Source organism: Lampetra fluviatilis, chromosome 31 (assembly GCF_964198595.1).
Source record: "Lampetra fluviatilis chromosome 31, kcLamFluv1.1, whole genome shotgun sequence".
Lineage (NCBI taxonomy): Eukaryota > Metazoa > Chordata > Hyperoartia > Petromyzontiformes > Petromyzontidae > Lampetra > Lampetra fluviatilis.
This window is the reverse complement of record NC_136305.1, coordinates 5700633-5721316: the sequence shown is the minus strand read 5'-3', so window position 1 is coordinate 5721316 and position 20684 is coordinate 5700633. Positions and strand designations below refer to the sequence as shown.

At 47.9% G+C, this 20684-nt stretch overlaps 1 protein-coding gene across 1 annotated transcript; it reads right to left on the bottom strand.

The window, feature by feature from the left end:
* Positions 1-1702: 1702 nt before the first annotated feature.
* Positions 1703-19600, bottom strand: LOC144943479 (transmembrane protein 163a-like). Its single transcript, XM_078870950.1, has 8 exons — positions 18998-19600; positions 11027-11146; positions 9228-9271; positions 7756-7847; positions 7012-7108; positions 6051-6162; positions 4445-4586; positions 1703-4137 (listed from the first exon to the last, which is right to left on the bottom strand). The coding sequence occupies exons 1-8, from the start codon at positions 19350-19352 to the stop codon at positions 4077-4079; spliced, it is 1023 nt and encodes a 340-aa protein (XP_078727076.1). The 5' UTR covers positions 19353-19600; the 3' UTR covers positions 1703-4076.
* Between the last annotated feature and the right edge of the window lie 1084 nt (positions 19601-20684).

Sequence of the window (20684 nt, the reverse complement as noted above, 5' to 3'; positions counted from 1 at the left end):
GCCCTGCTAACCCAAACCACCTGTTGCTCATGAACTTTATCACATAACTAATATAGTGGGTGCCGTCACGAGATGGTCATCATCATTTATCTGTGTATCCTCCAAAGTTCTGCAGAAAACTGAACAAATCACGGATTGCTTGCACATTGCAATTCATCTTAAGTTCGTGAAATATGCTTCTCGTCGTGTGTAATAATCAAATCTTTATCATTGGTGCAGACGAGACGCCAGTGTATATTTACGTGACTAGAGACCGATCAAGTGAGCTGGAACATTCGAGACAGACAATACAAATGAGACGGTATACACAAGGCAAAACAAGACGAATCTATGATTCCATTGAACCGTGACCCCAATTCACAATTCATCAAATCTCTGGGGATGACAAAACCTGCCTCGCCCCTGCAGCTAAGAGGATCCACAGATAATTGGTCAGACTAAAGATAATTTACAATCGATTACAAGTTTGGCTTTTAAACCTTTGTACGTTAACAACAAAATTGTAATGTGTTGTCCAACGGGAAGACCTTAAGACCGGATGGTGGGATACTGTTAGACCAGATCCGAAGTCGCGAGGTCGTTCGTCTGCTGGACAGCACCTGCGGGATCTGGAGGAGAGTCGATTGCGTCCGCAAAGTTGGAAACCATCAACGGCCCCTTGCAACGATTCCATGCAATGTTTGCCACCGTCTTTGTGAAGTAAAAAAAAACTACACTCAAGCAAACCCTGCGACCGGTTTTTTTTGTGCCACCTTCGTCTTAATTAGGCAACAGAAATGCAGTGGCAAAGCTTAAGAGTGGAACATACACACATACTGCACTGTACTTTCCAACCAATCATTACCACTTAGTATAAAGTATACACAACCACATGCACGAGCACGTAATGCATATACGTTCACGCACACAGGATATTATACCCATGACATCAAAATTGCTATCATATACATATACGTGTATATATTAATATGCTAAAACTGTGAATATGTCGGTGATTTTGTTATGCAACGGATACAAATGAATTTTTAATGCAAGTTATTACGCAACGTTCACCATTTACAGGTTTTGTTTAATTTTTTAAGAATAATTGTTGACGCTTTTTTTAATAATAATAACTGCAAAACGTGAGCGCTGCATTGTGCGAAGTGGCGATTGGTAATACTTGACTCATTTTACGACGGGCGCAGCAATAGTCTAAATGAGTTTATGAACAAAAGTTAAATTGAACGAGCAAGTTGGACTTTAGTGTCGTAAATGGACATTGTTATTGCAACACAGTAAAAGCACATGCTTTTTTTTTGTTTCCCGGTGCAAATCCACGAATATTTCTTTCACGGTAAACCTTGACCTGACCACTACAAACAAATCCAATACTGCAGACTTAACCTTGCCTCACCGGTAAATGTTCGGGTTGTACCTCGCATAGTTCGGCACGATTGTTCCGGCGTATGTGTATTAAAATAAGACTAAAATAAAATGTTTAAATCTTACCCACTTGAGCCACACAGCTCTTTATCAGAAACGACCTGGCCACCATGTGAAAGCTCAACGAAGTGGCTCATCGTCGTCACGTGGAAATTCACAGCAGCCAAATATAGTACTCGAAACGCGTGCTGTTGATTCTAAATGTGGAGGGGAAAAACCGGAGGACCCGGAGAAAAATCCACGCGACCGCGGGGAGAGAGAGACACCGCAAACTCCAAATATACAGCAGCAGGCGTCAGGGTCGGGATCGAACCCACACCTCCGGTATACCAGACGAGGTCGTTAACATCTCGCCACCGCGACGCCCCCCCCATGTACGTCCTTTAGAGGTTATTGCTTCAAACAGATTGACCCCTAACACGCGGATTACAGCATCGGACATCGTTTCGAACAACGCGCAGTATAAACCTGAAAACACATCGGCAAAGCTACACAGCACAACCGCGAATCCCTACGCAGCAGTGTTGATTACCTTACTCCGACAATCTAAACATAATGTGACCTTATTTTGGTTAAATGCAATTGCGAACTTTGTAATATACAGCCAATGTAACGATGTTGTGCTGTTAATTTCCCCCCCCCCCCGTATTGACCCCGTACAGCTAATAAAAGTCTGAAAAGTAAACACTGCAAACGATTTGTTTATTTAATGGCGTGTTAACAGTGTTAATGTCGAGCGTTTGTACAATGCCGACAGTTAATGCCTTCAACATATTTGTTTGAGACAATGTGCTTGGATTATTCTGTGCTCACGTGTCCAGCACTGCGTTATGCCATAATGTTTTCACGCAAACACACACACGTAGGTGGCAGATAACGAGCCTCGAACAATAGTACTTAAATAAATAGGGAGTTTGTTTAATCACCATGAGGAACAGAAGGTTTAATCCATCAGCCGTATATGCCTTCGCAATTAATGTTTATCAATTGGTGGCCGGGTGGATACGATGTCAGAGCGCCAAGCCAGCCCTACCGAGTTCAAACCCACGTTTCAGCCGCCCACGATTAAACTGCGTTGCCAATTGCTCCCAGTTAATGGTCTTGGGTCGTTCACCAAATGACCGCACACAAACGAAATTACGTTGTGTGCTGTTAACTTACATTTGTCCAAGTGCAGCAGCGTCCACAAATGTGGACCAAGGTGAGTCCCCCCCCCCTCCCCCCTAATAAAAAAAACGAGGCCACGCAAGAATTTCGAACGGACATTTCTTCATTCCGTGGGTGAGGGTGGGAGCATGATGCCGAGCATCATATTTGGAACACAATTTGGACAGAGCGTGTGTCGCGGTCATGCCTATTTAACGTTCGCTCGGTTTTCGCCAACACCGAAATGCGTCGGCCAATCCTCCGATGCCACCGAAGAGCGATGTGGGGGCAGAGGTCAAGTAAGATCCAGAAGGCCAATAGGCTGATGGTCTCAATGTTAATTCCACAAACCCTCGCCCGCTTGCTGGATTTAACAATTGCGCAGTTTTCCATTATGTGATCTGCTGGTATTGAGTGTTTTTACTACAAAAAAATTGCTAGTAAGTAGGGTTGCCGCGATGTAATTTTTGTAAAACGATATGATGCACATTTTTATACGACGATTATCTAGATATTAGTTCGCCATAAGTTGTTCATTGTATTTCACATTTTGCGTAACGTTTGTGTGCTTTGCTGTACTTCCAGTAGGAATAGAAATTGCTTAACTGAAGTTCACTTAACGTACACCTGCCATGAAACTTATAATCGTGGCAAACCATTACGACGCTTTTTAAACGCACGTGCAGCCAGTCACGTGAAAAATAAAAAAAATTTCAAAGGAACTAAGAAAATGATGACATTGTATAATCGCCATCCATCAAATACCCTGGAACACATTTAGCAAACCACTGATGTAATGGGTAATACCTGTTTATTTTGAACTTGAATTATTGTGCTTTTCATGTTTCATAAATATTTTGCAGGAAATTAAATCATCACGCACAACCATATTTAGTCAAACTAACGATACGATTATTGTGGAGCTTATATTGAACGCTCAATTCCAGCAACGCAGCAACCCTACGAGATCATAAAGCATTGTGCTTTTGCCGAAAACGTGGTAAGCTATGCCCTTACAATTAAACTACGTGAACCTTCTATCACCACAGACTATAATAAGCAAATTGTGTTGAACACATATATATATACCCCTGTTCCACTGGCACATCCAAGCCGAGCCAGTGCGGGGGCGGGGGGGGCACTCACAGGTCGTTCTCCACTGGCTACTTTGCCGTGCCGAGCTAAAAACCAAACACCTCGCCTACGCCGGCCTCACAATGCGTTTGACTGGCTTGCGGTCAGCCAGGGCCAGGGGCATTCAGCGCTGCGAGGACGCGACATCACCGCGTCATCCACGTGCGACTCCACCCGTTCGTTTGCGTGCGACGTCGACGGCACGGCTCGGCTTTTGCAGTGGAAAAGCAAGCTGGTGCCTACTGACCCGTGCCATGCTGGCTCGACCCGGTCCTGGTATGGCTCAGGTGTGCAGTGGAAAAGAGGTATGAGATAGAGTAAGAGAGCACAGCAAGGTGTAATGCAGAGGAGGGCACTGGCACAGCACAATGTTAGTCCATGCTTTCGTAGTTCTGTGTTTGTTTCATTCGGGGTATCATGTCCACTAGGAGCCTGTGGAAAACAAGAAAACACAAGAACAAATGTGCATTTAATATTTATATATCGTATTTACTGGACTATAAGACGCTCACGCAAGTAAGACACACCCCCAAATCTGTGCCTGGTATAAAAAAAAAGCTTCATTTCACCCTGCAAGCCGTAAAATTTATCTATCCGCACCTGGCACACCACGTCCAGTATGTATCTCGCTATGGCTGCGACTACGACGCACATCCCACCTCCTGGAGTCCACCAGCAACGACCCGGAAAATTAGTCGGCGAGAAGTTAAGTCATGCATCTTGCAAAAAAAAATCTCACTTGACGCCGTAGAGCATGATAATGATGCCCATGAGGATGCCGATGAGACCATCCATGTACCACACGGATGGGTTGTGCTTGAACACCTCGTCGCTGAAGAGAATGCTGAAGCCCATGATGCCTCCCACCAACGAGTTGAAGGCTGGCGCGTGGGGCACAACAGGAAGGACGAGGCGAGTTAGATGTCGCGACAGTAATCATGCAATGAACTTCATTTCATACAACGCAAATCAAACAATTACGACGTCTTTCGTTTGCGCCGTTCTTCCAAGCGCGAGGCATTCTTGAGAGCGCTATGCTTTACGGACACGTTTAGTCAGTCAGTAGGGAGGAGGCGACGTTATACTCTGTGGTTTTAGCCACTAAGCACTTTTATCAATCTTTAAATTTGGGCCATGACACCGGGCGACTCTATTTGAATGACGTCACGGGGATCTTTGACGTCCACTGCGAGGCGGATGGCCAGGTTTTTTGTTGTTTTTGCAGCCGCAGTATTAAACCAGGTCAGCCACAGGTCCACGAACCACCAACTCCCGCAAAGGGCAGCAAAACAAGCGACTGCCTGGCCACGTCACCGCCCCCCCTGTTGGTTTGCCATGCTCCGCTAACGAGTGAACATCGTCTGGGAGAGTGAATTCAACATCATCATCATCACCGTCAGCCATGGTCAATCCGCCGTTCAATGAAGGCCTCCCTGAGCCGTCGACGCAATCATTCACAATTCACCCCTGGAGTGCGATCCATGTGCTGGTCACTGCAGCCTGAGGCCTACAGGTGATGGTGCGGAGGATATTTAATTATCATGAAACTAGTTCACCCGAGAAGGCTGTGACATTGTTGCCGTGTGTAATTCCAATTGAGTAGTTCGCTGGTAACCTTTCAGCACTTGGACGGTTCACCAATTCCAGTTGTGTGTTATTATTTGGTTCTTTCGGTTAAGTCACGTCTAAAGATAAAATAATAAATTAAATAAAAGTTCTAAAATTAAGATCCAGTTGTGTGTGTTTGCCTTTGGGAGCACGGGTTGGGGGGGGGGGAGTGAAACATACAAACTCCACACAAAATTTGCGTCCCAGTCGGGAATCGAGCCCAGGCCCTTCTCGGTGTGAGCAAAGAGCCTGTTACCCGCTGGAGTGACTCATGCAGCCAGCTATGGCTGCAGAGTTTGGTGGTACATGTTGTTTACGTCGTTTATTGTGAAAATTCGGTCACAGTTCCTATGACCTGTACTGTTTCATTGCTTTTATGGCTTTATTTTGGTGATTTTCGAAATGGTTTGGCCATGTTTGTTTGTTGTAGTACAGAGTTAGACTGATGGCCTTAATCTAAGTTGTCTTGTGGTTGTTGTTATTTGACTTGCATCCCACTGGGATATTTGCACAGGGTTGGTGTACGGTGATTTTTCTGCAATATTTTGCTGTCTTTTCTTGGATTTTCTGTTTGCACATAGTCACTTTAAGATGTTTCTTGTTCATGTTTTTGTTTTTTGTTTGTTGCGGTTGCACCCGATTCAAGAGCCGAGTGGCTCACAGGGCTACACCTAATAAATGAACTTTGAACTTTGCTGTCGCCACCTTGCCACCTGACAGAGTGCTCGAGGTCTCACCATCGGTCATGAGTGCCCGGCTGGTGAGGGCCCTCGCCAGGATGAACTTTACCCCGGCCAGGCCGAGGCAGAGAACTCCGCTCAGCACCGACACGCTCAGCAGAAATGCATCCTGGGTGGACAACACAGATGAGGTTACATCCTCATGATGATACAAATCGTCACCGTCAAACCCAGCGTCACCACTTTTTCAAAAGCAAAAAAGTGTCCGCGGACTCGAATAGGCACGGTTGCTTTGATTGCGGGCGCCCCACGGCTAACATCACTGGCGACGGATATTTGACCTCTGCGATCACTAACCTGCACTGACCAACGTCGCGACGTACCGTTAATCAACACCCCCCCGTTCCCCCCCCCCCCCCCCGTGACCGCCGATATGTGAGGGGAGGTCGTCATCCAGCAGTGGATTGAAAAAGGATGCTCATTATTTATGTATTTCAAAGTGACCACAGAACTTGCAGTGCAGTTCTTGTTAATTGAGCGATCGACCGCACACAGATGTCACATTTTCCTTGCTCAAAAACTGCGATTAATTATTCCCCTGCGATGGTGACCTACACCCGCATTGTTATCCTACGGTGCAGACCTCCAACAACGTGCGGTGCGTGATTTGTGTACGTTCGGTGGAAGTTCGGCAGTTCTGTGGAATTTTGGCTCTTTTCCACTGTGCACCTCCGATTAGCACAGTCGGCTATGTATGGTGCATATAAAGTTCAACATCCATCAAAACATAGGCTGGTTGAGTTGCAAATTGTTATCATGAGTGGTCATACTCCCACCCACCTCACTTGTTCAAGATCATTTTCTTTAACCAGGCGACAACTTAAGAGAGAAGGCTCGTCTAATTTGTAAGAGCGACCCGGGGCATTAATCTGCCGGAAGAGGGCGGCGATCGCTGCCGACAGGCCCCAGTTGATTGTGTCCCGACGGTTCAAACGGCTCGCCGTGGGCGAAAACCTACCACTTTGGGCACGAGTTTGTGAGCAATGTCGTGCGAAGACTTCCCGATGATGCACATGGAGGAGAGCATGAAGACGCCGCCAAGCACGCAGCAGGCACTGAAACGAGCACACGTCGGGGAAACGGAGAGAACAACCGGTGTAAACGTCGCCGTTTCACGCGTCCTCGGATTTCTCGTATGCGTAACGTCGCAAGCTGGCCGTCCATCTGTCCGCTCCCGTCCGTCTGTGTGTCCCGTCCCACGTGTTCATTGCATGACTCTGTTTGGTTTCTCTCTAACAATTGTCAAGAGTTCAAGAAACTGACTTTGTCCCTGTGATTTGGCCTGTCAGTCACATCACTTGAGTACATTTAATTCATTACCATGATGAGTAATAGCTCATCCTGATCAAAATGAACCAGGGACCTATGTGTATGACCATTGACTTGTGATCCAAGTAAAAAAAAGTTCTTGACAATGTTTTCACCGTGGTAATCATTTGGGATTTTAGAAATGTCTAAGCTCTCTTTAAATGTATGGGGTTTTTTTATTGAAAGTTAAGAATAGTCACTCTGAAGGCATTTCAGGGGTAGTTCTCTGATTGCTGCTCTGCAAGCGATCCGAATGGATACTTGGTCTCGTGACGCAACACCGATGGCAAAATTGGAGGGGGGGGGGGGGGGTAGAGATATTTTTTTTTAAGGACAAAAGTTTAAAGTAAAAAAATAGCGCGGTCGGTGTCGCGCGCACACGGCGTGCACTCACACGTATTCACGGTAGGCCGAGTGCACGGCCGCTGCGTTGTTGTAGCGCCAGGCCACGATCACGGATGACATCACGTCCAGCGTGGCGTCCACCTGCACCAGACAACGACCACAAAGGAACGGCGAGAGAACTCCTGGCGTCCAGACACTTCGATCGAGCGGTGTCCTGGAAACGAACACCGCACGATAAACCCACAAAAAAGCGCTGTTGACCCGCACATAGACTAACAACACTACCCATAGACTCAACACTGCACCATAGACTCAACACTGCCCATCGACTCAACACTGCACCTCTGATAAGCACGGTTGGCTATGTACGGTGCCAAAGAAGTCCAAAATAAATACATACAACGAAGAATTGTCCATTTGTTTTAATGAAGCCAACCGCGGGTTGTCTATAAAATAATAACACTGTGGGTTTATCAGCCAGCCCCATGCAATGCAACATCAAAAAAACCCCTCTCACATCCGTAAGTAGCATTGTGGCCTTGGGCCTCTCCTTCACAGCACACAAAAGGCTACGAACAAAGGCCATCGCCCGAAATGTCACGAATTGTAAGTTTCCTCTTGAAACGGTGTTACCGATTAACGTTTGTCGAGTTATTTTTTTGGTCCGTCAATCACGCTTGTTGCGCCGTTGCACCGGCGCCCAATGCGTTGCGTGGAATATTTGGGGGGGCCTTTGAGGAGGAAGAGTAAACAACGTGGGTCAACGACGCCGTTCCAGGACGCGGCTATCTCCAGAAGAGGTTCGTCTGCTCGGGAGATTCAAAACACCGATTCTGAACTAAACACTGGCTCCCAAGGGGCCGTGGATGAAGGGCAGGGTGGGTCGCCGACTAAGAGCTCCCTCCATCCCACGTTCACACCCTCGGGGCAAACGGATTAAGATTACCCGGTGGATTCTATGAGAGAACAGATGTGCAACTAACACAGTCCAATTTTATAAGGCGCAGCCCTGCAATTGCTGTGCTCACGCCACTGCTGGCGGAAGGGCCTCCACTAGAGGGAGGCTCTAGGGAGCCCCTCTATAATTATTTTGGTCTACTCTTCCACGCTAACCAGATATCTTGGGAAAGGTGGGAATACCGCACACTTTACCCCACCGCACACGAACTGCTGCAACCCATTTGTGCTGCTGGATGGACAGAGGCTGGGTCGGGTTCAAGAAACGTGTCCCCATTGTTTTACCTGCCGCTCCGGGAGATACAAACTGGCCGGATTGCAAGTCCAGTGCGCTGCCTGTTACATGCACCGAGGCGGCAGTGTCCTATTCGTTAGCCTGGGAATTCGTTTTAATTGCTAAATGTATCAATTGTTGCACGATAGATGTGAGCTCTAGTTTAACATGGTGGTTTATAGTGTATTGTGATATAACCTAACGCTGCATTGTGGGTCAGCAAAGCACCGTTACTGTTATGTTTTGCAGTTCGATAATGGTGTTAATTGTGAAAAAGAAATTATACTTACAGCAAAACCGAATGATGATGGGCTATAGCGCAGCATGGACACCGCTACGTTGGGTGTCAGTGTGTTCATGTGTGTGTGTGATTGTGTGCGTGTGAGCGTTTGCATAAATGTGTGAACGAGTTGGTAGGTGTGTGATTGCATGTGAGAGTGTGTGAGTGTGTGTCAGTGCACATACACGTGTATACGCGCATGTTAATTAAGTGTTCATTTGTGTGTGTGTGTATATGAGCGTGTAAGTGCACGTGTATTTGTGTATGTATATGAGTGTGTGTATATGAGCATGTGTTTGTGATGCAGATGAAAGAGAGACAAGAGGGTAGGGTGAGAGGTTATTATATATCGTCACGTAACCCCCCCCCCCCCACGTATGGAACCATACGTGATTAATCAGTGCCTTTAACCAAACATCAAACTGATAACCGCAAACATAACAGCTGCGTTGTCGCCCTCGGCGAATGTGCTGGGCAGCAGAGGGCAACCGCAGCAAAAGAAACATCCATCACCGCACCGTACTCCTATGCCCCCAGCACATCTGCGTGGCTTGCCTTCACGAAGCTGCTCCGATCTCCAGCCAGACCACCACCGCGACACGCGCGGCGTGGGTGAGTCTCGACATTTCCACGTGATAAGCCACTTTGTTGAGCTGGCCATTTGTAGGGCAGGTCGCTTCTTGAACAATAAGTGAATACGCCAGTGGGGTTTGCCTGGTCGGATGGTGGATGGTTTAGTGTTGTATTTCTATGGGTTTGGGTGATTTGTTTTATTTTCTTCTACTTCGCACTACTATAGTTTTTTGTTGCATTGTTTGTTGTTCTAACGTTCTTACCCGCCCCTACAGGACATCTGTAAAAATATCTTTATAGCTCATCGGATTCCTCCAGTATAAATATTCAGATTCTGATCCAGCAGTGGATGATAAACGGGCCGTACATGCGCATGCACAATCCACACGATGGGCATGCCCGCTTGTATGTACTGTATGTTGAAAGGGAGAGAGAATGAAGGGAGCAACTAGCAAGTGATGTGCACGGAGCGGAGTGTGTTTTCACAGGGGGTGGGGAGAGGGGCGGGATTCAGAGTGGGGGGTGGCCACACGCATCAGGAGGCCTGGAGCTGATTTAGAGGGATGGAAACGGGTCTACAGGAGTTTGAGGAAGTCGCGAGTTAAAGGAGTCGTTTTGAAATATAGGGTGCTTAAAATGTTTTTAACACTTATACGGGACTATCTTTTTAACGGAAAAAAACCGGATAATACACTCTAACATGATAACAGGTGTATGTTAATAGCTTCAAAAAGTCAAATAGTCTACACTTGTTCACAACCAGTCAACACGTGCCTGGAATCTTCTCCAAGTGGTCTCTAGAGCCACATGTATTGTGGTATTGTTGCAAATTCTCAGAAGTGTTAACATTGTTTTGAAGCACCCTGCACTGACGCGCGTCACCATGAGAGACGTCGTCTGTGGACCACGAGCTCGCTCCAGTTGCACTCGAGAGGGAAACTCAACACGATGCAGGCTACACGTGCAGAACCTTGGCTAATCCACTGCTGGATGAGGGCCTGCCCACGCCTTTGCCGGTCGTGGGGATATTTGAACCGCAGGCTGTTCAGTGGGGGACGGGGGGGGGGGGCTCGCTGAAGGCAAGGAGCATAGAAGTAGAGCACAACAGATTATTTTGCTGCACTGGTTCCACTTGAGAGGGAAACTTTGCACGACGCACATACGTAGAACTTATTTCGCGCCGCGTGCGTAACCAACCACGCTAAATCAGTCGGTGCTCGGTCGGGCGAAACTCACTGAATGCGAAGATGGAGAGGATGATGGTGACGGCGATGGAGGTCCACGACACCCAGAGGGCCTTCTTGCGCAGACTCTGCGCCTCGTGCGGTTTCAGCCGCTTGCTGCTCTCCAGAAGTCCTAAGTTGGGGGAAGGAAACGCGCGCTCAGCACAGACTAGAGGTCGCAACCGGGTACCCGATACCCGTACCCTACCCGATACCCAGCTACCCGTACCCAGCCGGGTACGGGTTCGGGTACCCGTTTGCGACCCTGGTGCGGCCGGTTACGGGTAGGCCATGAGTCACTGGTGAGTAACCGTTTGTCACTCATTTCTGGTAGGGTACGGGTAGGATACAGCTACCTGTACCCGGCCGGGTACGGGTACCTATTTGCGACCCTGGTGCGGCCGGGTACGGGTACGGGTAGACCGTGAGTCACTGGTGAGTAACCGTTTGTCACTCATTTCCCAACGTCTTGTCTCTTCTCACAATTCAAGTTCCTAGAATCAACCCACCCGCGCCTGCAACATGGCTTCATCCCAGAGGTCACAATCAGGTACCCGATACCTGTACCCTACCCGTACCCGGCCGGGTACGGGTAGGGTACGGGTACGGCCGGGTACGGGTACGGGTACCCGTTTGCGACCCTGGTGCAGCCGGGTACGGGTAAGGAATCAAAACCCGTTTGCGACCTCTGGCACAGACTGCAATAACGAGACCGCCGTGATCGTGAGCCTGGCTATAAAAACCTGCAAGGAATAGACGTTGGTCAGGCCCTTTCTCATCCATACAATCTCATTGCCCTTTCTCATCTGTATCATCTCATTGTCTTTTCTCATCCGTACCAACTCATTTGTGTTGTTTCTTTTGCTCCGACCATTCACTTAAAAAAGAAAATCAGGAATCAAGAATAATTGCCCCGTACCCGCACAAGGTGAGACATACGTTGTGTTAGAATGCGATTGAATTGAACAGACGCATCGCTACCTGCTCAGTTATTCAGGCAACGCACGTTGAAATGATGATTCTTTTACAATTTTCATTATTATGTTATTAAATAAGCGTTCGGGGAATCGGAACAGGGAGCTCGAAGATAAAATCCCGGGTTTGAATCCAGGTTTTCTGCCTCCTCATGATGAGATGAAAATAACTTATATACACATTCGTAAATAACGCTGTGGCTTTCAAAGGAAAACAAAATATAATTGGTGATGTTTGCATAATGCCCCTACTTCACAGCACATAAATGAATGACAAATCTGTTGTCTGGGTCAATGACAAAAATTGAGCGCTCGCACACTATAAGCTGAATCTCTGAGGAAAAATCTTTCACTGCACCCCACATCGCTATAAATAGCCACCCAGTCGGTGCCATTTCACACCTTTTCTTGCAACGTCAGACGTGCACCTTACCTGACTATGACATTCACGGACGAGAAACACGGACAATTGACGAAGACAATGAAGCGAGAGTTGCAAAGTGCGCGGCACAGAAGCGTGGACCGATGCACAATTGGAGTTGCACTGAGACACAGGAAGAGGAAGACGTGAATCGAGAGAAAATGCAGGGTGAAGATGCCGCATTGCCCGTTTATGAAATAATAATGATACTTTCTCACAACGCTGTGCAACAATTATGAAGTGGGCTTGGCCAGGCCACATCATTTAGAAGGGACGATTGCCAGTGGGTCGAGAACAATGATGGAATAGCGGTCAAAGGAGAGAGCACGCCCCAGAGAGGACGTAAACAATGGAGATGAAAACAGCTCGTGTGTGAGGACACTAGATTAATCGCTGCATCGAGAGACCGTGATAGTTGACAACGGCTTGGAAAGGACTTCATCCAGCAGTGGGTAGACCATGGCTGTTAAAAATTATGATGGTTCAAATATAAAAATGACAACCGTGTTAATCAAATGAACAATGAGGCGATGGCAGAATATTCTTAGGTTTTTTCCGTAAAGTCACGTAGGTAAAAAATTAAAATTAATAAAAGTAAAATAAAAATAAAATAAAAATCACGACGTTTCGGAGGCACCACTGATACAGCAAGCGTGCTGTGACGGTTCCACCTGAAGACGGAAGCTTGTGTTGCCTCCGAAACGTCGTGATTTTTATTTTATTTTTATTTTACTTTTATTAATTAAAATTTTAATTTTTTACCTACGTGACTTTACCGAAAAAACCCAAGAATATGAATCATTGCAGTCACGAAAGCTTCAAATCTAGCGATGGCAGAAGCCAGCCAACCCATAATGTGGTACATATTTTATCCAACCCGGGCGTGGGAGGGGCGGGGTAGAATGTGGGAGGGATGATTGGCTGGAGTATTTGACCACCTGTCAGCATTTGATCCGAAAACCTTCCTCGTGTCAATCAATCGTTCTGACCGCAGCTTATTCATTCCATCACTTACTTTATTATTGCATTTAACCGTAAATAAATATCACCCTCGCTTAAGCGCAACCATCAGCTGTGCTACAAATTAACGGAGGCTCGCCTCCCGATCGCGCGGTTCACAACGTACAATACACACCGGCTAGATTTATGCCGAAACAAAACGACGGGCCACACTGGATAGTAGACCACTCTCGTCTTTGGCTCCTTCAACAGAAGGGGGGGGATTGCAAAATTACACAAACTCTCTCCCCAAGGCCCTCTCGTAGCGAACAGACCTCGACATTGGCATTTATCCCCTGATAATATTGCCATCATACTCAAGAATGGAATGCGATTATAATGATGGGTTATTTTAACATTTTTCTCGTAAGGAACTGAAATCGAGCTGGTATTTGGCAAATCCCTACGGTTTTTTTTCACGAATCCGAGGTCCACTGATCTACTTCTGGCCCTGAGCGTTTTGTAGCAACACCACCGGCTGCTCTGCCTGCACACTCGATAAACTCTGACACTTATGGGAGACGGAGTGGCAGTCTTTCCCCCCCACACCCCCAACTATCTGTCTGATAGGTTATCGTCTCATCGACCCTTGGCACTTAACGCTGGAGATATTTTCCCCCACAAAAGGGTCGAAGGTCGGCAGGTCACATGTGCCTGCCGTGAACGTATGCTGCAGCCCGTTTGTCAACCCACGCCGTACAGATTGTGGGAGGTTATTTGACCACGCGGGGGCATAGAAGTGCAGCGCAACTATCTATTTTTTTAACTGCACTGCCCCCACAGCTATGCAGCCTGTAACACCTGGTATGCATTGTGGTCGCCCATCCAAGCACTATCCGGGCTCCGGTTCAATTAGCTTCCGAGATCTGATGAGTTTTGGCACACTGTGCGTCATTTGGTCATGGTCATAGCACCATGGGTATATATAAAATGAATGTACGTCATATAAATGCATCTATATTTCAGTGGGAGGGAGCGTTGACATTTCGCAGGCTTTGTGTAATGTACACTTGAGGAGCTGTCCGCGTCACTGAGATGGCTTTCTAATGTCTAAATTGCCACCCACCTCTGCATCTCCAGTACGATTGCTCCATCACCACGCCATACGAGGCATTGCCGTTCAGCGCGCGTCTGCATGTTGCATTGGGGCGGGGGGGAGGTATTTCTTTTTCGGAATGCAGGATTTGTTTTGCGCGTTACGGGCGGATTTCTTGGGGAGATCGCTCGAATCAATCTGGCGGCTCAGCGAGCCATGCGACGTTAAATGCGCAAGTTGGTTTTTTTTCTACAGACACGGATGGCCACCCTCTTAGCAGCAGCGGTGGCGGCGGCAGTGACAGCAACAAGGCCAGCCCAGCTGCTTCCCCCCCCCCACCACCCCAACCATCGCCATCACATATGGGGCCATCTCTCTGGAGCAGTCGCGTTGTCTCCCGATGGGAATTAGACAACGCTGCCCACCTCCCTTGCTGTACGCTTGCAAGCGAATTACGCACCACCGCTGTACGCGTTACAAGGCAGGGGGACGATTGAGGCAAAGCGTTGCGCTTCGAACGCGATCAAATAAAATAAAGACTGGGATTCGTTGTGGGTTAGTGTCCACGAATAACGTGATGTGCGACACGCGCGCTAATGCCACTGCGTGCGCACGCAAACACGTAAAAAATGCATGCAAATTTGCGATGACAAACAGCCTCATTGTTGTATGCAGATATGTAAAAAAAACACACATTTGTCAAAAACCCCGTGGCCTTAAATTGGAGCGCAAATATAATAGGCGACGTTGCGTGCAATGGCTCTTCTTCACAACACATGGAACATGTTGTTGCTGCCGTTGTTATTTGTGCTTGTGCACCACTGCCAACGCAGCATCACCAAATAACACGGAGGTTGTGTGTACACGCGTTCAAGCAGTCGTGTGCACACGTACACATACACGTGGACTTATTTTACAATAAACGGACTGTTGAGGCAAGTGCTGTTAGCGAGCACCTGTGAAGGCGGGCCCGGCACACGAGGAGGTGGGCATCACCCCACCCGGCCGCCTTTGTCTCCATAGTGGCGATGTTTACACACCGCTCGAAGTACTCATTTGAGGCTGAGTCGACATAGGGGAGACCCAGGACTGGTTCAAATATCCGTCCCTGGTGATGGTGGCAGTGAACGTGAATGGAACTCGGATCACCGGGTTCGTAGCGCAGCGCACTAACCACCACTACGCCACCGCTCCCCCACACTCCCTTCATTACACGCACATCCACCCACCCCACACACACAGCCATGAACACACACACACTGTATACACGTCCACCATCTATAAGGCGAATTCCCCTGTGGTCCACGACGCGCACACAACCCCACCACCACCAACCTCCCAACCGGTCGGCACCGGCACGCCTCCCTTCCCTGCATCCCTGCAGCAGCAGCAGCAGCTGCAGCATCACCACCGCCACTACCACCAGAAGCGGCCTTCCAGAGCGACCTGGATCGCATGCGTATTGCTATGCAGTCAAAAGAGATTGTTGTGCGTTGTCCGTCTTGAATGTCGCGTATGATCATGCATGCAACATAATAAAAGTTGCTTTACCAAGGCAGTGGAGTGCCTCGATTTAAACTGGATCTATGCACGTGACTCCAGAGTTAACAAGTCCGCGTCTCGCGCTCAAATGAGCACTGAAGCTGGAAACGTATTCGACCGTTCACAGGCCTGAGATATTAACAAGGAATCCTTTCATTCCGAACCGCACCAGATTGTTTTTTTTTTATATACTGCACGCTTACAAATATCAATCATCTCCACCTGGCTTCGAAAACCCGGCAGGAGCCTCCTGAAAAAAGAGTCATGCGATTCAGTGAGGCTTTCCTGAATAAACTATTATAATTTAGAACAAACAATAAACCTTATTCTGGCTGCCTTAGCAATGGACATTTTAAGATTGACCATACCAATCCTAAATATGCCTCGGTCTGGCCCTCTGGGCATCAGGCATTGACAATCAACCCCTCAAATATTTATGAGTGTCTCAGTTTTTGGCCGTCTGAGCTTTGGAAATGACCATAAACCCTGAACATTCGAATGGCACTTTTATATAGCGATGGCTGAAAACCTGTTCCCGTGACATTAACAGCAACGAATTCTGAAGGTGCCTTGGTCTGGATCTCTCAGTTTCTGGGTTGTTATCAATAAATCCTAATAATCCTAAATATGCCGCACACTATATTATCCGCACGCTACCAGGAATTATGTGTAATCACACACTGCAATCCCGATGGAACGCACTTGTTCGTCAATATCACTGCAGCTTTAAAAGGACAAAAACATGTCCTGTAATATGCAGCGTTTCAAGCGATGGCCCATCGAGAGGCCAGATCAAGCGTGTATAAGAGATGGAGACTGCACATTACACGATGGCGCCCGATAATCATGCAATGTTGTCCTCTAATAATTCAAAGTAACCGTCCTTACAGATTGGATGTGTGCACTTCAAGGCGCGTTGCTATGCGACGGGATGCTCTGCGTCATGTTTGCGTTCAACAGTTCACGCATACGTGAACAAGCTCACTCGACAACCACACAGCCTTAAAATTAACAAAAATACACGTGTAGAAAATCGGCGACGTTTTGGGCAACAGACCTCCTTCGTAGCACGCGAGTGTGGTTCGTTTTTTTGTCGACCGTTAACAGTGCTTGTTTTGTGCGCCACCGCCACCAACGCAGCACCATCGAATCATTAACATCCTAAATGTTCTTATCGGACTACAGAACCAGCAATTTGGCAGCGATATTCGAGTTTGTGCGGGGGGCTTCGTTTAATGTATTGTGAGCACCGATTGGAGCGGGCACGCGACCCGCAGTCACAGCCGTAACTAAGAGTATACTTGATGCGGTGTGCCGGGTACACGTATGGTTTATGAGCCCTGGAGGTCTACGGTTATAACCAGAACTGTGAGAAATACAGATTTTTTTTTGTATTTGGGCCCACGCCAATTACATGCGGGGAGGTTTGATTGGTTTCACTCGCATGACAGCTTGTCTAAGAGTTCTACTACACGGCTCCGCGTCTCATGATAAAAACACTCGCAGGTACACGATTTCCCATCGTCAGTGAACCAAGTAATTGGCCTCCAGAGGAGTGTGACGCTAGATCCGATAGAAAGGGAGGCAACGGTTACCGAGTAGTGTAACGTTAACTTGGGTACGATCATTAAACAAACTAGAGGCATGCATTATACAAATCCTGGTTCGTCATAGAACAGTCTCATACCTGTCAACCCCTTATCAGTTCCCTTACCTTATTACATACCTTCTTGATCACCCCGTTCCCCTTACAAATCGCAACGTTCATCCGACAAAGTCCCATCACAAGGGAGAAACACAAACAAATAGACAAAAAAATGTTGCCCGTATTGAAATGGCTGTGTACGCCGTACGAACCTGAAAACTCAATTTCCCTGTACAAGAACACGGGCTAAACCGTATGACAGGCATGATGCAGTCTATAGCAGTCTGTTCGCATAATCGGAGTCAATAAATTCCCAATTAACACCTTCCATTGTCAGAGGCTGGTTCCGTGGATACAGTGGCTAGCGCACTGCACGATTGCACCACGGCCACCTGAGTTCGATTCCCGTCCGTGGGTGACATCAGGCGCGCGAGCGAAATCCTTCCTCCACCACTGACTATCGTTGTAAAGAATGGTTTTAAAAAAATAAAACCCATCACAAACACGGCGTGGGGAAGCCTTCATCCAGCAGTGGATTGATGAATTAGATTATAATTTTTATGTTATGCCTGTGCGTTTATACATTTGTTTACGTTCTAGATTACAACTGAATATGATGGACATCAAACGACAACAAATTGCATTCATAGGCGAACTATAAACATAAAAAAACACTAATGTGATTTGAATAATAAATATTGGCAATGTTTGATGTTATGCAAGCGTAGGAATGTAATATTCATGAAATGTCAACCGTTGTACACGGAAAAAGGTCTAAATATCAGCTCTCTTGGCCCAGATTATATTTATGTAAATGTACACCCCAAGCAAATCTATTGTTAAGACCGTTAGAACAACACGTACAATTTATTTCAACCCCAAAATGTTGCATTGTATTTGCACCGAGAATTTTGTTTTTTTAAAGCACACGCACACACATTGACGAAGATCCTTCGACTGTCGTTTCGAGTTGTGTTCGCGAGCGCCTATTAAGTCCGTCACGTCGGTACGATGGTGTGGCAGGTACCACGCCCAGGACACCGCCTTTGTCTCTCCGGCGCTTCTGTTTACATTACGCGACAAGCAGACCGACTCATTTAAGGCCGAGTCAGGCCAGGGAGGGCCCAGAACAGATGCAGATATCCACTGCTTGAATCAAGGCACCTCCGCGCCTCGACACGGTCGTGGAGATCGTTTCACCACGCTGGTGAGTTGGTCATCTTAGCCGCGGAAGCCGCGAATCGAACACAGAGACCGCCAGCCGGGGGATCGTAGCGCAGTGCGCTAACCACTATGCCACCACTCCAACCAAAACACACACAACGCACACAACACGTACAGCTAAGATTCAAAAACACAAACATCACCTTTCTGGTCCCACGTCTGGGCGTTTTCCATCGTCATCACGGACACTTCTGTGTCGCAGAGTTCTCTGGACGTCTCGTCGCTTCTCTTCGCTTCCCCATCCACCTCGTCCCACGACCCATCGCCGCCGCCCGACGTCGTGGTGGTGATGGTCGTGGTGGACACGTGGATGTCACCATCTCCGCCCTTCTTTGAACTACCAGCACCACCACCACCACCGGCCACTGCGGTCTTCAACCAGTCTGCAGGGCTGGGTCCTCCTTCCTTGCCCCACGACTCCACGGGGATGGAGGCGGTGTGGCAGTCTTTCTCCCTGCCCGGGCGCTGGGTTATCGTCGGCTCATCAGTTGACGACATGATTCCTCTTTCCGGCAAAAGAAGACGACGACGATACTGTCGGTCTGGAGATCGTGTCAACGGATCAAGTCACTCACGCACAACACCTGCACCGCGTCGCCAGTGACGCTCGTGTATGGCAAAGCTCTCCGATGCCCGCTTAATTGCTATCGGATCTGCCACGCGAGCCTAATTGCTCGCCCTATCGTTCTGGTTATCTGCACAAGGGCGGGTGGGAGTGTGCTCGTTTTTTTTTTTTACACGCGTGCCTCCTTTATATAGATGCGCGCGCGTGTGCGTGGGTGCGTGTGGGTGCGTGTGTGTGCGCGTGTGCGTGGGTGCGCGTGTGTGTGTGCGCGCCTTGTGATGCGACACAATTTTTGCGGTTCGCGTTCAAGATGATTGAACCGGATCGGTCATGAAATATCGTGGAAATTAAGAACGTTACCGGCAGCAGCAGCAGCAGCAGCAAGCCGTGGTCAATCCACTGCTGGATGAAGGCCGGTCTGGATCGATGTCGCACGCGTGCCATGACAGGGTGAGATAGGAAAGGTGAACGCTCGGATGAGAGAACGTCAGCAGTTTTAACGCGATTCGGTTTTTTGACTGCCGTGAAAGTAAGTGGGCTTGGTGGGCAGGACGACTTCGCCAAAAGAAATAATATACGAGTTTATGTTGCTGCTGCTGTTGTTGTTGTTGTTAAATATGGTGACGTTAAAATTCTCGTTCACGGAATATCCCGCACGCGTGTCTACCGAAAGCCCTCGAAGTGCGTTGTGCCCCCCATACGGACCCGAGTTCGATTCCCGGCCCTGGCTGACGTTCGTCACGGTCCTTATCCTAACCGAGATCGACTTTGGGGTAGTCCATAAATGACGTCACGCGATTTTGAACGATTTTTGACCCCCCCCCCCCCTCGTCACACGGCGTCACAAAATGTCAGAACCCCCCTCAAATATGACGTCACAAAGCTCTGCCCCCCCCCCCAAAAAAACACATGCTTCAAATAGCTTTAAACTATTGTCATTGTAGTGCGTATTTAATGTGGCGCTGCACTCTGATGTTGTAGGAGAAAACATTTATTAAAAAGTATATGTCATTAAGTAGAACGTGTTGTCTATATTTAAAGTTGCGCATTTTGATGTGACATCACATTTCTCAACCCCCCCCCCCTCTCGTCACAAATGTCTGACCCCCCCCCCTAGGTGCGTGACGTCATTTATGGACGGCCCCTTATCGCGTACACGAGTGACCATGCCCCGGCTTCAATAGGTGCTCGCGAATATAGCTTTGCCCCCCCCGCCCCCAACAGTCTAGGGCTATGGATAAGTTAATCTTCTTGGTTCTTTCGGT

Excerpts from the sequence above, each read along its gene's own strand:
- LOC144943479 (XM_078870950.1), bottom strand. The coding sequence starts at position 19,352 with ATGTCGTCAACTGATGAGCCGACGATAACCCAGCGCCCGGGCAGGGAG. Across the intron at positions 7,848-9,227 it reads CATCATCATTCGGTTTTGCT|GTGGACGCCACGCTGGACGT; the intron begins GTAAGTATAATT and ends TGTCTGGTGCAG. Across the intron at positions 4,587-6,050 it reads CCGGGCACTCATGACCGATG|CCTTCAACTCGTTGGTGGGA; the intron begins GTGAGACCTCGA and ends CCCACGCGCCAG.